At 42.9% G+C, this 18,923-nt stretch overlaps 1 protein-coding gene across 2 annotated transcripts in view; it reads right to left on the bottom strand.

The window, feature by feature from the left end:
• Positions 1 to 13,339: 13,339 nt before the first annotated feature.
• The window catches only part of GDPD4 (glycerophosphodiester phosphodiesterase domain containing 4), a 225,002-nt gene continuing 219,418 nt past the window's right edge, over positions 13,340 to 18,923 (bottom strand). For both annotated transcript variants that reach the window (XM_053708689.1, XM_053708688.1), the window contains one exon: positions 13,340 to 18,439. In XM_053708689.1, the coding sequence (XP_053564664.1) occupies positions 18,339 to 18,439 (101 nt within the window). In that variant the 3' untranslated portion in view covers positions 13,340 to 18,338. The remainder of the gene's footprint in view (positions 18,440 to 18,923) is intronic.

Here is an 18,923-nt window from a genome sequence, read left to right as displayed (position 1 = left end):
GAGGTCATGAACTCTTTTACTGTAATCTCATGAAATTTCACTTAACTCTCATGAGATTTCATTGTAAACTTCTTTACACTGAATAGGGAAATAAATGAGTGTGCACGAATGCTCGTTCCTTCCGCTGTCCTAGGACAGACATACTGATTTGTTGCTTAGAAGTCCTTTACAATGGTATACTCATTTTTTTTACCTGCAGCTGGGCAGCAGCTGAATATAACTTTTTACACAGACTAGATATGTGTGATTCGTTTCGGATCGATACGGAAATTCGGCAAATTCGGCGATTCGAATTACTTCGGATTTATTCGGTAAATTCAGATGGCCATGGATTACACTAGTATTGTACAGTATAAATCTAATCCCACCTAACACTTACTGAAATTCCGAACCAAATCCAGACGAATTTAGTACATAATACTAGTCTAATCCCACCTAACACTTACCGAAATTCCAAATTTCCGAATCAAACCGAATCCAGCCGAATTTATTCAAATCCGAATGAATCCGAAACAAAACCGAACCGAATTTATTCGAATCCGAATGAATCCGTAACAAATCCAAACCGAATTGATTCAAATTTTTCCGAATTCGAATCGCTCCGAACTGAAATTAAAAAAAATCTGAATCGATCCGAACTGAACCGAATTTTTTTAGCCATGCACATGTCTACACAGAACTTACTCTGCTGAGTTGAGGAAATTGTGAGGTAAAATATCTTCCTTTTTTACATAGAGATGCTCAGGTTACTTTTGAGGTAAAATATCTTTCTTTTTTACATAGAGATATTCAGGTAATATTTTCTAGTCAGCTTTTTACAGCTATGCTGCATCACTTTCAAGTGTTTAAACATTTGGATATTATGGCCTGTCATGGATACTGGAGGACCATGGCTGCTATAGCAGATGCCTGTCTGGAGGGGCGGGAAAGCTGTGGCATTGTCTTCTGTTCTTATCAAGATAAGTGTGTGTATAAAAGATGTGTGTTTTGCTCAATAAAGAGAGTTCCTGTTTCACCTGAATCCTAGTATGTTTAGTTATTTGGGTGGGCTCCTGCTACAATTACTTGCCTGGGCTACATAGCCGCTTGTTCCAGGGAGAGGAAGGACCCGTTTGGTGGAGCTACCCAGTCGGGGTAGTCGGGGATCCGTCACATTGGCTGGCAGTGGTGGGATGCTTCCAACTTCCTGGGACATTCAAACCACCAGCTAGAAGTAATATTGAATGGAGACTCGAGGAAAGACTACGGGTACCAGGAACAGAACTACCCCCACCAGAGAAATGCTGGGAGAGGACCAGGCAGCCAGCGGGTCGGATGATGACCGGGGCAATGAGCTATCCATTACAACGCCAAGTTCAGCCCCAAGTACAGTATCTACTCCGGGGACATCCACGTCTGATGTACAGCTGGAAGTGCAGTGGTGGTTGGCGTTATATGACACCCGGCCACCAGAGGAGGTCATCACCAAGATCGTTTCGGATGTTACCCAGCTTAAGTTAGCAGAAATCCACAAGTCAATAGGAGGGGCTCCATCAGCCCATGGAGTGCCGGCTCTTTGACCGCACAAGCTACCCCATGGGGCCTTTTGAGCCTACAAGGAAGAGGAGGAGGATATTGACTGTTACCTTCAGGTCTTTAAGACCCAATGCGAACTGCAGGGGGTAGCCTATGCCGATAGCCTGATCGGTAAATTGTCAGGGCGAGCTTTGGCAGCTTTCCACGCTACCCCTTCTGAGGACCAAAAGGATTATAACAAGGTGAAAGACCGTATCCTTGCCCGATATGGGCTCAGACCGGAGGCCCACCGGCAAAAGTTCCGGGCACTAAGGAAGCAGGATGGACAGCCTTTCACAGAATGGACCCACCAATTCACCCGGTCGATGACGTTCTGGCTAGCCGGCTGCAAGGTCACTACTAGGCCGAAGTGGCACAGCTTTTTCTACTGGAACATTTCTATAATCATATTCCAGTCGAGATTAAAGAATGGGTCCAGGACCGGTGGCCCACCACAGCAGACCAGGCGGGTGTCCTGGAAGATCAGTACACAGATGTCCACTGCCAAGTTTGCTCTGCCCCACAATCGACTCCCCACACAACTTCGGTGGTAGTCCGACCCCCAGCGGCTACCAATAAGCCTCCGGGCTGCCCGGCCTTTGTCCTTCCAGCCGGAGTCAGGGACTCACTGTTTTTCCTGCGGACACCCCGGCCACCTCAGGTGGGAATGCCCGAGTCGGGTCCGACAACAGCCGGACGCTCAGCCAAGGCACCTCCAGCCGACAGCTTGGGTGAGAGCTCCAGCTCCGAACTACCCAGCCGCTGCCCACTATGCTTATGCACCGGCTGACTATCCTGAATGGGCTGAAGAGGAGGTTGGCACCCTACAAGAAGCCTACCTGGTGTCCACAGACAACCGTCAGCACCGCTGCCAGACCGTTTGGGTCAATGGAAAGGCGGCTGAGAGATTATAGGACACCGGATCCACCATTACCCTGATCCAGCCTCATCTGGCCTCCGCTTCTACCGCTACTGGGAGAACTCTTGCTGTTTGAGTGGCCAGAGGTGCCACTATACGAGTCCCTATGGCCTGTGTCCATCTGGCTTGGGGCGCCGGAGCCCGTACTGTGGACGTGGCCATTATGCCAGATCTTCCCACAGAGATTGTACTAAGAAACTACCTTGGCCTACTTGTTTTCTCCTTTTTGGGGGATACTCCCCTGGACACCTGCCCAGTGACCACCCGCAGGCAAGCTCAGCGGCAAGCCAACACACCACAGCTGGGGACCCAGGTAAGACCCACCACCCCGACTCCTCTCCTTCCCCAACGACCTACCCTCATGCCCCAATGCCCAACCCCTCTCCCTGCCCTCCTTCCCGACCAACTATCCTGGGCCTCCTCTTCTGAATTTGTCCAAGAGACTCTGAGCAACCCGTCCCTTGCCCCCTTCCGAGACCGAGTAGGGACTGATCCCCAGGGCCCCGGGAAAGAATGGTTCCAATGGGAAAACAGCCTGTTGTATCGGGTTTCCCAGCGGAAGAAAGGGCCAGTGCCCAAACGTCAGCTGGTGGTACCGGAAAAATATCGTTCTGACCTGCTGTGAATAGGGCATGATATCCCCTTGGCTGGGCATTTAGGCAACTCCTGTACACACCATTGCCTTACTCTGATCTTTTTCTGTCCCAGAATCACGCGAGAAATTAAGGAATATTGTAGGACCTGCATAGTGTGTCAGAAGGTAGGGAAGACCGGGGACCATACGAAAGCCCCCCTTAACCCTCTCCCCATTATTGACGAACCCTTTAGCAGAATCGCTGTGGATATAGTAGGGCCCCTACCTAGACCCAGTCCCTCCAGGAAAAAATACATACAGTAGTAGACTATGCCACTAGGTATCCAGAGGCCATACCTCTGGCGAATATCCAGGTGGAGACGGTGGCCAGTGCGTTGCTCCGGGTATTCACCAGGGTAGGCTTCCCCCAAGAAATGGTCTCTGACAAGGGGACCCAGTTTACAGCAGAGATCACCCAAAAGTTATGAGAACTGTGTGGGATAAAACCCCTGTACAGTGCCCCCTATCACCCTCAGACCAATGGGCTTTGTGAATAGTTTAACGGGACACTGAAGCAATTGCTTCGGACATTCTCGGCTACTCACAAAGACTGGAAAAAATTCCTGCCACACCTCCTATTTGCCTACAGAGAGTTGCCCCAGGAATCCACCGGGTTTTCACCCTTTGAGCTGCTGTATGGCCGGAAAATAAGGGGGCCCCTAGACTTGTTGCAAGCCCACTGGGAAGGATCAGCAGGGGAGGAAGGACCCTCCATTGTGGAGTAGGTCCTAAAGTTCAGGGATCGGCTGAAGGACCTCACTGCCATGGTGCGGGAGAACCTGCAGGGTGCCCAAAGGAGACAGAAACGGTGGTGCGTCCGCAACGCTCGTAGCCGAATTCTCACAGTAGGGCAGAGGGTTCTTGCCTTGAAGCCTGTCAAAACGAACAAGTTACAGGCTTTCTGGCAAGGGCCCTACCGGGTGGTGGAACAATTGAATAACACCACCTACCTTGTAGCAAAATGCTCAGATGACCGGGTCCAACTGACCTTTCATGTGAACATGCTCAAGGAGTATGTAGAAAGACCCCAAGATGTAGCCACTATCTGTGCCCCGGCTATGGAATACTCGGAGAGCCTTCCCATGCCAGAGCTCCCCGGCCGGATGAGACCCCTCAAGGAGTAGCCAACATAATCCTGGATGAGAGGTTAGCAGCTGGACAGAGACAGCAGGTCTGGCAGTTACTAGAGGACCGCCCGGAGATGTTCTCCAATGTCCCTGGGTACACCACAGTGGCTGTGCACCAAGTGGAAACCCCGGGACAAGCTCCCCTGAGACAGGCAGCTTACAGAGTACCTGAAGCTGTCAGGGACCGTATGCACCGGGAGCTCCGAGGAATGTTGGACCTCGTTGTTGTTGAACCGTCCAACAGTCCCTGGGCCTCCCCAGTGGTGCTGGTCCCCAAGAAAGATGGTACTACCCGGTTCTGCATTGACTACCATAAGCTCAATGACAGAACGGCAACCGATGCCTACCCCATGCCCCGCGTCGATGACCTCTTAGATAGAATTGCCAGGGGTCACTTCTTAACTACCCTTGACCTCTGCATGGGGTATTGGCAGATCCCACTAGACCCCGACTCTGTTCCCAAGTCCGCCTTCATCATCTCTTTCGGCCTCTACCAGTTTAAGCTCATGCCGTTTGGGATGAAGAATGCTCCAGCCACCTTTCAGAGGATGGTGGATCGCCTGCTGGAAGGCCTCCAAGACTATGCCTGTGCCTACTTGGACGACATCGCCATCTTTAGCGACACCTGGGAGGATCATTTGATCCACCTGGGCATCATTCTAGATCGCCTCAGAAACGCCGGGTTAACCCTGAAACCCGACAAATGCACCATAGGCCGCTCGGAAGTCCAGTACCTGGGCCACCGAGTAGGCTGTGGGCAGCAGCAACCGGAACCCGCCAAAGTTGAGGCAGTGGCAAACTGGCCCACTCCTCGAACTAAGACCCAGGTCTCAGCCTTCCTAGGAACCCCCGGCTATTACCGAAGGTTCGTCCCCAATTATAGCACCCTCGCCAAACCCCTTACCGACCTGACTCGTAAAAGACTGCCCCGATAGGTACTGTGGTCCCCAGAATGTGAAAATGCCTTTCAGAGCCTCAAGTCTGCCTTGATCTCTGCCCCCATCCTGGCCGCACCTAACCCCACCAAACGTTTTTATGTTCACACAGATGCCTCCATGTTTGGATTGGGAGCCGTGCTAAGCCAGCTAGATGACGAAGGGCAAGACCACCCCATAGCCTACATCAGCAGGAAGCTGCTGCCCCAGGAGGTAGGCTATGCGGCGGTGGAGAAGGAATGCCTGGCACTGGTATGGGCCCTCAAGAAACTACAACCGTACCTCTATGGAAGACCTTTCACTGTCCTCACCGATCACAACCCTCTGGTTTGGCTTAACCGAGTGTTGGGAAATAATGGACGTTTGCTAAGATGGAGTTTAGCCCTGCAGCCCTTTAACTTTGATGTTCAGTATAGACCAGGAAAGAGCAATGGGAATGCTGATGGACTTTCCCGGCAAACTGAAATAGAATGCTTATCGGACAGCCCCCAGTAGACCTGTGTGAATCTAGCCGGGTCTGCTGAACTGGAAGGGGGGAGTTTTCAAGGATACTGGGCTGCAAGGGTTAAACCCGTACCCTCTACAACCTCACTCCTGTTGCTTCCTAGCAGTTTCTGGCTCGTCAGAGCAACCGCGATTCCCCAGACCCTCTGTTCCTGGTTATTGTGTATATGGACTGTCACCTTGGAGGAGCTAATTGCTGACCGCCACTTTCCCCTTTGGCCGGCCAGGCCCCTGTAACTACCGGTCGGCCACATCCCCCAGGATTACCAGTGCCCTTTGACCCAGGTCGCTCCAGTGGCCCTTTGTCCCAGAGCTCTGCTCTTTTGGGGTTTGCTGCCTCTCAGGGTGACCCAAAGGTGGGGTGATTGCCAGAAGGGAGCTCCCTTGGGAACCGGGGGTTCTGGTTCCCCCTATAACCCCTCTTCTCCTTGGACTTCCAGGTGGACGTTTAAACCAGCATAACTCCGGCCATGGATCATGTCGCTTTTTGGACTGTATATTCTAGGGACCGAGAGCTTTAAAACTATACCCTGGAAGTGCCGCCGCTCCCCCAGGATCATCCTGAAAACTGCCACCCCTGGCTACTGAGAATCTGGAGGACCACGGCTGCTATAGCAGGTGCCAGCCTGTCTGGAGGGGCGGGAATGGCGGGAAAGCTGTGGCATTGTCTTCTGTTCTTATCAAGATAAGTGTGTGTATAAAAGATGTGTGTTTTGCTCAATAAAGAGAGTTCCTGTTTCACCTGAATGCTAGTATGTCTAGTTATTTGGGTGGGCTCCTGCTACAATTACTTGCCTGGGCTACATAGCCGCTTGTTCCAGGGAGAGGAAGGACCCGTTTGGCGGGGTAGCCGGGGATCCGTCACATGGCCCTTTAAGATGTTTTCTCTTTTTGGGTGTAATTATTGGGATCTGGCATGAGTTCCAGAGTGAACAGGATTAGGTTCATGTATTATAGTTTTGATATTTTGGTCACACATGGTGAAGTGCCCTATTATGATAGTGGGGAAAGATCTGGATGTTTTGGCCATATATGGGGATGTGTCCCATTATGAGATTGAGGTACGATTGACGGTTGTGATTTGTAAACGGGTGGTGTTCCTGTGGGAATGATATGGGTACTATCTTTAGGTCTCAGTGGGATAGGCTATGCTAGGATGACAGTATTTGGCCCTTCCCCTATAGTGGAGATGACAGTGAAACAGTGAGTATTGTGATGATAGGTGATGATTTAACGATATTACAATGATAGTTCCCCATCCCTATTATTAGCTTTGAGACAATCACTCATTTAGGGTCAGTAAAGCTGCTAAGGCTGATTTGATGTGGACAGGCTTAAGTTCATTTGAGGTGCACGATTGAGACTCACTGCTATTGCGGGTTGCCATAGGGACTAATGACGCCACCATATGTGGGCGGGATTTTACTGCTGCGGTCAATTCCTCTAGTTAGAACCGCTCCAGTGAGTGTTGACACTCTGCCTGTAGCTGAGTCATGTCAAGGGGCAAGGTGGATAGTTATCCCAACTGTGATGTTAATATGAGTAGATGTGATAACTTTTAAGCGTAATGGTAAGGATGACAAGTCGGTGCGAGCCCTGTTTGTTATGACTGAGATTCAATACGCCCCTAAGAGGCGGAGTCAGGGGAGGGCAGACAAGTTATATGATATGTTGCAAGCATTACACTCCTAGCAGTACGAACATAACAAAAACTATCTCTGGGTTCTGCTATTAAAAGCTATGGTTGTAGTGATGTGTATGCATGTGAGTAACAAACTTTCAATTATTCTAATTTGAGGATGTTATGAATATCCCAACAGTTACGTTTAGAATGGTATAGGGGTGTGTCAAGGTTAATGGCTCCTCATTGGTTGCCCACGATAGCCTGCTTACATTTCGTATCAGCTTTAGATAAACGCACAGAGCGGATCACAGTTGATCAACACTGATGGCATCATATAATATATGTATCTGTTCACTTCACATTATCTCACATTAGGAAATACACATTATTTGTTGTGTTTTTTTTATTTAACGATGTGTATATATAAACAGATGATGTCACTGATTTGTTATGCACTTGGACAGCTTTGATTGGCTGTGAAGAAGGGGAGGGTTACAAAGATCTTTAAAAGTTGTTTGTCAGAGGAAGGGACTGTTTGTGTCCCAAAAACGTCACATTAAAGAATACACTTGATGTCACAGTTGGCTGAAGTCCAGTGAGTGTTTATTTCAAAACAATATCACAGAGTTCTATAGCACCCTGGCGGTTGTGGATGGATGGTGACAGTGCACACACCTGGACTGTATATATATATATATATATATATATATATATATATGTATATGTATGTGTGTGTGTGTGTGTCTTTAAAATGTTATTTTTCTTGCTTATTTTATTATTCTAAACATAAATATATATTTTAAATTATATATTTATGTTTAAAATAATAAAATGAACATTAAAAAAAATTACAAAATGTTAAATAATATACAATACTTAAAGGGATAGAAAAGTCAAAATTTAACTTGCATGATTAAGATAGAGCATGTCATTTTAGTACACTTTTAAATTCACCTCTATTTTCAAATGTGCTTCGTTCTCTTGGTATCAATTTTTAAAAAACAATATGCACATATCCTACACTAGTGGGAGCTAGCAGCTGATTGGTGCCTGCACACATTTGTCTCATGTTATTGGCTAACTAGATATGTTCAGCTAGCTGCCAGAAGTGTAATACTGTTCCTTCAGCAAAGGATAACACAATAATGAAGCAAATTTGATAATAAAAGTAAATAAAGGTGTTTAACCTTAGTGACTAGACCATTTTTCAATTGTCTTACCGTTAAGGACTAGGGCTATTTTTACATTTCTGGGGTATTTGTGTTTAGCTGTAATTTTCCTCTTACTCATTTACTATACCCACACATATTATATACAGTTTTTCTTGCCATTAAATTGACTTTCTAAAAATACCATTATTTTCATCATATCTTATCATTTACTATAAAAAAAAATATTAAATATGATTAAAAATTTTAAAAAACACACTTTTTCTAACTTTGACCCCCAAAATCTGTTACACATCTTCAACCACCAAAAAACACCCCTGCTAAATAGTTTCTAAATTTTGTTCTGAGTTTAGAAATACCCGATATTTACATGTTATTTGCTTTTTTTGCAAGTTATAGGGCAATAAGTACAAGTAGCACTTTGCTATTTCCAAACCATTTTTTTTTTTTTTTTTTTTAAAGTAGCGATAGTTACATTGTAACACTGATATCTGTTAGGAATCCCTGAATAACCCTTCACATGTATATATATTTTTTTAGTAGACAACCCAAAGTATTGATCTAGGCCCATTTTGGTATATTTCATGCCACCATTTCACCGCCAAATGCGATCAAAAAAAAAAAAAAAATGTTAACTTTTTCACTAACTTTAGGTCTCTCACTGAAATTATTTGCAAACAATTTGTGCAATTATGGCACAAATGGTTGTAAATGCTTCTCTGTTATCCCTTTGTTCAGAAATATTAGACATGTATGGCTTTGGCATTGCTTTTTGGTAATTAGAAGGCCGCTAAATGCAGCTGTGCAACTCACTTGTGTTATGCCCAGCAGTTAAGGGGTTAATTAGACAGCTTGTAAGGTTACTTTTAGCTTTAGTGTAGAGATCAGCCTCCCAACTGACACATCCAAACCCCTGATCCCTCCCTGACCCCCCTCAAACAGCTCTCTTCCCTCCCCCACCTCACAATTGTCACCACCATCTAAGTACAGGCAAAAAGTCTGCCTGTACAAAAATAAAAGGCATTTTTTTATATATATTTATTCTGCAGTGTTGGATCCCCCCCTTAGTCCCAAAACAGCTATCTAACCCTCCCCCTCTACCTATTTGCCGCCATGTTTGCCAGTACCCAGTTTGCAAAAAAAATTGGGTTTTTATTCTTTTTTTTAATAAAAAATGCCTATTTTTCTGAAGTGTAGCTGCCCCCCCTCAATACCCTCCCCCTCAAAGATCCCTTTTTCAACATTTATTCCCCCCTCCCTCTCCCTTCTTCCCATACATTGGAGTCTTAAGCCTTGAACTAAATGTAGCGCGCGCAGACACACACGAGCATGCTCCCGCCCCTCGCACTTCAGTAACAGGATTCGGAACTGCCTGCAGCGATGGACCACCCACCCGCCTCCCTACTATGGCCCCCACCCACCAACGATCGGCACCATCGCTGGCCGATGCAATACCCTGAAAGCGGCTGGAAGCAATCACATTCGCTTCCAGCACTTGAAAACCCTGAGGACGTGCAGGGTACATCCTTGGTAATTAACAACCATTTTTTGTAGGACGTACCCTGCACGTCCTTGGTCTTAAAGGGGTTAAAATTGTTTTTATCCAAATCATGAAAGAATATGTTGGGGTTTCCTGTCCCTTAAAAATAATATGCATCATACATGACAGTGCATATCATTTTAACATTGGATACAAATGTAGCAACATAGCTCAAATAGTTATAATAGGTAGTTTCTTGTGTATATTTTATTAGTCAGGTAGATTGCACACATCACGTAGGTGTAGGCATTCTGTGGGTGTTAGCTGGGAGTTTCTAGGGGGAGTAGCCTGTACTTTCATTGGGATACACCCCCAGCAGTGAGATTTATTCCAATCTCTGAAGTACTGATTATGAGTAGAATGTCAGCCATGTTTGTCTCGCCATCTTTTCAGTACAGCTGATACAGATACTGTGTCAGTGCATCCTACACATAAAGGGCTCTTCTACTGGAATACTGGAAGCAGGTCTCCTGCAGCTTGGTAAGCACAATATAGTGAGTACTGACAGTTAAATAGGTACTTCCACTTACATAGCCCACAGGCAATTAGAAGGTACATTAAAGGGTCATGATACCCAAATGTTGAAACACTTGAAAGTGATGCAGTGTAGCAGTAAAAAGCTGTCTAGAAAATATCACCTAAACATCTCTATGTAAAAAAGAAAGATATTTTACCTCAAAATGTCCTAAATATTCACATGCCATTGTAAAGGACATTCTAAGCAGCAAATCAGTATGTGTGTCCCGGGACCTGCAAGGGAGTGTGCCTCATGCACACTCATGTTATTTCCCTATTCAATTTAAGGAATTTTACTATGCAATCTCATGAGAGTTAAGTGAAATCTCATAAGTTCACTGTAACAGAGTTCATGACCTCAGCACTGTTGGTGCTGATTGGCTACAGTTAATGTCTTCCTTTTTTTTTTTACCTGCAGCTGGACAGCAGCTGAAGTATAACCTTTTACACAGCACTTACTCTGATGAACTGAGGAAATGGTGAGGTAAAATATCTTCCTTTTTTACATAGAGATGCTCAGGTGATATTTTCAGCGTTTTACAGTTATAGTGCATCACTTTCAAGTGATTTAGCATATGAGTATTATGTCCCTTTAATCATGTATATACTAGCCAGCAGACGACATAACACTTTACACAGCATTTACACACAGTTGTTTCGGGCACACTTTATTATTTGACAATTTTGGTACTGTCTCTTCAAATTATTTATACTACTGCAGCTTTGGGCAATCTTGCGAGGGCTCTCCAGAGCTTGGGTATTAGATCACACGTAATGGCAATGTACTTTTATTTATTTTCTTTTGTCCCGGGTTATTAGGTATCTACAACTGTATGTCTCTCCCTAAGGGTTCATGGACTGATATGATAACATTTTCTTATCAAAATAATACATTTTACTTGATATAGTGAAAATGGGTAAATTTGACGTTGAAATAGATGTCGCGCAACCAACCAACTCTCCCACCAATATAAATCTTCATGTGTAGCTTTCTGGAAAACTTGGTGAGCATCCAATTTTTTTAAGATCTAAAACCTGTCCCGGACACCTTATATTCCAGTGCAGAAACAATTATTGTGATGAGTAAGATTATGTGCATTATGTTCCTCCGAGTATGGGTTAAAGATCTCTATTTTGGCCCCAATATACTGTATGTATTTGTTCTACCACCTAAAAGAAAATACACAACATTGAAAAACAACAACGTTCGTTGTAGATGTGGGTAAAAACTATAGTGAAAATACAAATTAAAAATCATAATTTTGTAATTTTTTCAATTCAAAATTAGTCTCATTGAGTGGGCGGGGCTGGAGCATTTTGAGGTGCGTCAAGTTCTCTCACAGTTGTCATAGTATTAACAAACAGTTACCCTGCAGGTCCTATACGATTTGTCTCGTCAAATATATACTGATGTTTTTTACTCAAAATACACTATGAAGATGTATGGTACTTACCTGTCAGCACCTTTGTCTATTGTGCAAGCATAGTGCCAAGTATCTGTAAGGCTATAACTAGAAGCATCACACAGTAGACCAGGGATTGGCAGGCATGTCCACATTTAATCTGGGAGGTGGGGGGCATCTTCGCACTGGGAGGGGATTTTCACTGCCTGGCTGAACCTCTGTCTACCTCTCTGCCCAGCTTGTAGGTTCTCTAAAGAGGAAATGGGTCTTAAATTGGTTAGAGGACCCCTGTCAAACAACGTGAAGACCAGCACTCCATGCTGGAGGTAAAAAAATGACTGAGGGATCATGGGATAGTCGGAGAGATTAAATGCTCTGTTATGTTGTGTCTTGTTATGCCTCCTCTTAGTGGACTGGACTTTAATCCCACATGTGATGGCTCGTGCACGCTCACCATCTTATGAAATACATAATGTACTTATTGCACTGACAGATATAAAACACCCATGCAGAACTTTAAGTAAAGTACACTGTAAACGCAGCAATTTGCTTAAATAAATGTTATCCGTGCTGCATGCTCCCGGGGAAAACTCACTTTCCCCTGTGAGACTCTACATTCCACAGAGCTTCATTACTTTCTATGGGGCCGAATTATCATTGTGCCGCCGCACATTTATAAATGCAGACCGCATACGCTGTTGGCATTTACCATTGTACAAGTATTTCTCATGAAATGCTTGTGTAATGCCGCTAGCAGGGGGTGTCAATCAACCCGATCGTATCCGATCGGGCTGATTGATGTCCGCCACCTCAGAAGTGGCGGATGAGTTAAGGAGCAGCGGACGGCAGACAAGTTAAGGAGCAGCGGTCTTACGACTGCTGCTTCTTAACTTCCGCTTCAGGCGGACCTGAAGCAGAGTGGGTCGGAAGCGGCATCCGCTGCTTTATAAATCGACCCCTATATGAGGCAGTTTACCATTTTTTTCATTGAGAATTCAGTGAGGTCTGTGATAAAATTTCACTCCATGCTGTTGAGTTTTTGAGAACTGGAGCTTTTATTACCAAAATAGAATCAAGATCACTGTTGAATTTTCCAGCCTAAAATGTCTTGGGTGTATCATACATTCTGCTAGTACATAACACACAATAACAATAATACCCGGGTATGCTTGTCACTGAAGCACCCTGTAACTGGATCCTGCTATTTCACTTTACACTCATCCCTTGTAATACTTTGTTACATTCTGCTAGTACATAACACACAATAACAATAATACCCAGGTATGCTTGTCACTGAAGCACGCTGTAACTGGATCCTGCTATTTCACTTTACACTCATCCCTTGTAATACTTTGTTACATTCTGCATGCAGCTGAGCAATACAAAATAAATAATTATTGATTCCAAGGCTGACTTTTATATATAAAAGATCTGATTTATTAAAGAGGTAAGTATATTTGTTAATACAAAACTATACTTACAAATTTGTTATGTAACCAGCAGCAGATTGTTCACTTACAGAGTTAAATTATACATCCCATAAAAATATAGCAAACTATTAACAAGTGTTACAAAGTAAACAGCTTACTCTATTAGACACTGGCTACAGCTTACTCAATTAGACACTAGCTACAGCTTACTGTATTAGACACTGGCTACAGCTTACTGTATTAGACACACTGGCTACAGCTTACTGTATTAGACACCGGCTACAGCTTACTCTATTAGACACTGGCTACAGCTTACTGTATTAGACACTGGCTACAGCTTACTCTATTAGACACTGGCTACAGCTTACTGTATTAGACACTGGCTACAGCTTACTGTATTAGACACACTGGCTACAGCTTACTGTATTAGACACTGGCTACAGCTTACTGTATTAGACACTGGTTACAGCTTACTGTATTAGACACTGGCTACAGCTTACTGTATTAGACACTGACTTCAGCTTACTGTATTAGACCACTGGTTACAGCTTACTGTATTAGACACTGGCTACAGCTTACTGTATTAGACACTGGTTACAGCTTACTGTATTAGACACTGGTTACAGCTTACTGTATTAGACACTGGCTCCAGCTTACTGTATTAGACACTGGCTACAGCTTACTGTATTAGACACTGGTTACAGCTTACTGTATTAGACACTGGCTACAGCTTACTGTATTAGACACTGGCTACAGCTTACTGTATTAGACACTGGCTACAGCTTATTTTTAACAACATGCATTATATGGACCTTGATGGAATTGCAGTTGTCAACTTTAAAAGGACATACAAGTGCAAGCAGTAAATGCTCTAAAGAGTAAGATCGTTTTATTATTGTATACTATTAGTTATATTTACCTATGGCCGGGTTTTTATTGTTGTATGTACATGTTGTATTTGGTTTCTAAGAAGTGTTTATGGTATCAGAAGGTCTAATATTTTGTGTTAATCTTTATATAGGTATCACTGAATGTTGGCACAGGGGTGGGTAATACAATGGGCATGGCATACAGGGGAGGGAAATAAGGGCACTGGGCTGAGGGGACTCACAAATTTATCTTGCCCAGGGCCCTGCAAATGCTAAGGTTGGCTTGACCGAGACAAACACATCTGTGTATGACAAAGAGCATATGTGCATAACCACCAATCACCATTTAGCTCCCACTAATGCTTTGCTGCTCCTGAAAATACTCAGGTATGCTTTTCAACAAAGGATACTGAGCTAACAAAGTAAATTTAATAACAGAAATACATTGAAAAGTCACTTAAAATTGCATGCTCAATATGAACCATGAAGCTTTATTGTTGACTTTCATGTTCTTTTAAAACTGGGAGGAAGAACAAACAATCAGCTAGATTACAAGTTATGGCGTTATGGCTGCTTGCTAATTTCGTGTACGTTATTTTCATTGCACACCTTTCATAATGTAGGTATTACAGGTTTTAAAAAACCCGGGTTGTGCAGGCGATATGGTGCCGTTGAGCTCCATACCTCACCCAAATACAAGCAGTGTTTTGACGTGCTTGTGCACGATTTCCTCATAGACATCAATGGGGAGAGCCGGCAAAAAAAAAGCCTTACACCTGCGATCGCGGACTGAAAAGCTCCATAACGCAGCCCCATTGATGTCTATGAAGAAAGAAAAAGTTACACCCTAACATAAAAACCACGTCTAAACACCCGTAATCTGCTGCTCCCAACATCGCTGCAACCTACATAATGTTATTAACCCCTAAACTGCTGCCCCCAACATCGCCGCCACCTACATAAATTTATTAACCATTTATTAACCCCTAACCTGCTGGCCCTAACATCGCCGCCACCTACCTACATTTATTAGCCCCTAATCTGCTGCCCACAATGTCACCACCACTATACTAAAGTTTTTAACCCCTAAACCTCTGGCCTCCCACATCACTAACACTACATAAATATATTAACCCCTAAACCTAACCCTAACACCCCCTAACTTAAATATAATTAAAATAAATCTAAATTAAACTTGCAATTATTACCTAAATAATTCCTATTTAAAACTAAATACATACTTACCTGTAAAATAAAACCTAAGATAGCTACAATATAACTAATAGTTATAATATTGTAGCTAGCTTAGGTTTTATTTTTATTTCACAGGTAAGTTTGTATTTATTTTAACTAGGTAGACTAGTTAGTAAATAGTTATTAACTATTTACTAGCTACCTAGTTAAAATAAATATAAACTTACCTGTCAAATAAAGCCTAAGCTGCCTTACACTAACACCTAAATTACACTACACTAAATTCAAAAAAATAACAAACACTAAATTACAAAAAATAAAAAACAAAATTATCAAAAATAAAAACAAATTACTCCTAATCTAATAGCCCTATCAAAATAAAAAAGCCCCCTCCAAATAAAAAAAACCCTAGCCTACACTAAACTGCCAATAGCCCTTAAAAGGGCCTTTTGCGGGGCATTGCCCCAAAGATAACAGCTCTTTTACATAGCAATTAAAAATACAAACATCTCCCCCAACAGTAAAACCCACCACCCACAAAACCAAACCCCCCAAATAAAATTCTATCTAAATAAACCTAAGCTAACCATTGCCCTGAAAAGGGCATTTGGATGGGCATTGCCCTTAAAAGGGCACTTAGCTCTTTTACGAAGTGCCCAAACCCTAAGCTAAAAATAACACCTACCCTAAAAATCCTTAAAAAAAACCTAACACTAACCCCCGAAGATCCACTTACAGTTTTCGAAGTCCAGACATCCATCCTCATACAGGCGGCGAAGTCCTCATCCAAGCGGGCAGAAGTCCTCATCGTGATGCGGGAGGGCGGCAGTTTAGGGGTTAATAGGTTTATTATAGTGGTGACTATGTCGGGGAGCGGCGGAATAGGGGTTAATACATTTTTACATGGCGGTGATGTCCAGAGCGGCAGATTAGGGAAAATGAGGCGTTATGGCTCGTAACTATGCTATAACTCGTAATCTAGCTGAATGTTTTCCATTGTTACTACAAAGCTTCCAACTGTCCTGCATTTATTGGGATAGTCTCAGTTTGGGAGCTGTGTCATTGCCCCTCCTGTCACTTCCCCTTGCTATGTGAAACTAGGAACTACCCAGTTATCCAGCCATGACACATCTAGTCCCACCTACAAACTGCTTAACTCCACCCACAAACCATCCTGACCTTGGACCACCATGGCTCAATCCCCAAACTCCTGGTCCCAGATACTAGCCAGCAAATACTGGGTCATACGTTAACATCCATTAGTTAAGTTTACAAATGCAATAGCAATAGTCCATACAAAGTCTGCTGCCCACAATCAAGTTGGAGTGTGTAAGAGTAAAATCTGAAACTCATGCAACAATACAAATCTAAATGGGATATACCAAAACAGCTATCACTTGAGTCAAAGATTTAAAGGTTGTTTAAAACTTTCTAAAACAGTCAAAAGTTTTTACAAAATGTTAGCATTGTACTTACACGATTTTATACAATGCTGGGGCACACAGGTAAAGCAGAATATATAAATAATACAAATACCTGCTAACAGATTAAATATAATTTAAAAAACTTATTTTCTGAATAAAACAATGATTATGACACAATCTCTAATGTCTGTGCTGCCAAAGAGTGGATCGAATATGTTACACATACAAATAATTCTACTTTTATTGTAGCTTCAGCAGCAGTTTATAAAATATAGACGCCAAACTGTCTCTCTATTACCAACTAGTAGTATAGGAACAACAAATGTATAAATGTGAGAGTCATACACTTTAAAGGGACATAATACTCATTTGCTAAATCACTTGAAAGTGATGCAGTATAACTGTAAAAAGCTGACATGAAAATATCACCTTAACATCTCTATGTAAAAAAGGAAGATATTTTACCTCAAAATTTATTTTGCTCACCAAAGTAAGTGTTGTGTAAACAGTTATACTTCAGCGCTGAGGTAATGCTTTGCCTTTGCTGTAATCTCATGAGATTTCACTGAAACCTCATGAGATTTTATAGAACTTCCTTAAACTGATTGATTGGGGGCTGCACATATATCCATCTTGTCATTGGTTTACTGATGTGTTCAGCTAGCTTCTAGTTGTGCATTGCTGCACCTTCAATAAAGGATACCAAAGTAATGAAACAAAATTGATAATAGGAAAATAACATGACAGATGCACACTCCCTTGCAAGTACTGGGACAAGCATCCTGATTGGCTGCTAAAATTCTCTTTACAGTGGGGTGTGAATACTTAGGAAATTTGATGTAAAACATCTTTTTTTACAAAGAGATGTTTAGGTGATATTTCTAGTCAGCTTTTTACATGTATGCTGATTCATTATCAAGTGCTTCAACATTTGGGTATCATGTCCCTTTAAGAAACAGTTTCTTCAGTGCATTTTCTCAGTTTTTAGCTTCCTACTGACATGAGGTGGGAGATCACCAGTAAGAGGGAAGAACCTCTAGACTAGAAATTATCAGTCCTCCTTGTTTCTTCTATTTAATGTTCTTTGTACCTTGGTTTTGTGGCTGTGTTGTTTATTATTATGTTTTTACCCAAGACACCAAGCACATATACAGTAGATAGGGCAAGGTCTCTTGAGCTATACAATCTTATAGATAGAGATGTAGATTAGATAGGTAGGTGGATAGAGACAGAAAGACAGACCAAACGACCTATGGGGTTACTTGTGCTAAAAAGAATAGTCACAATCACTTTGTTAAAGTGGGCACTATACAGCAGCCGTCTGTGCAATTAGCAGTACAATTAACTTCCCCATAAGTTTTACTTAATCAGATGAACATTTGAGGTTGGGAAAATTATGTTATGCGCCGTTAATATGGTCAATCCGTCTTAGTGGAATAAGTTGTGTGCAAATAAACAGATTTCACATTATCTCCTGCAGATATTATCTGACAGCTTTAGGCATCCTTAGCGACCCTTATGTTCTCACTGGATGCCGCAGTAGCAGTTGCAGGAAAATGTTTGCTATCGCTTTCTTCAGAAGCAGACATGTTGAGTTCTAAAAAATAAAGAGTAGACAACTGATATCTGTACACACGTGCATTCAGGATTCAGCGTAGTCACGACACAAATAAAGCAGCATACCTGGGACTTTTTTTTATAAAACATTAAAGGGGTATATAACAACAAAAATGTAATGACCATAAAATGTTCTGTTGAGGAAATACTAAACAACATTGCAACTTACATCAATTAGTTGCTTTGCCTGTTTTTGCTGTAAATCCATCGGAAATTGTGCTTGTTCTACCCCTCTTAGAGAGGTTAAAGGGACAGTGTACAACAATTGTCATATAACTGCATGTAATAGACACTACTACTATAATGAATAATATGCACAGATACTGATCTAAAGATCCAGTATAAAACCTTTTAAACCCATACTTAGAAGCTCCCAGTTTAGCACTTTTGATTAGGTTAGGCTGAGGCACCCAGTGAAAGGGACTGGGAAAACAAGAGCAGACACTCCCCTTCTGGCATATGAA

The sequence above is a fragment of the Bombina bombina genome, chromosome 3 (genome assembly GCF_027579735.1).
Source record: "Bombina bombina isolate aBomBom1 chromosome 3, aBomBom1.pri, whole genome shotgun sequence".
In the NCBI taxonomy this organism is placed as follows: domain Eukaryota; kingdom Metazoa; phylum Chordata; class Amphibia; order Anura; family Bombinatoridae; genus Bombina; species Bombina bombina.
Note: the sequence above shows the minus strand (reverse complement) of the source record. Positions and strands in the feature narration are given on the sequence as shown.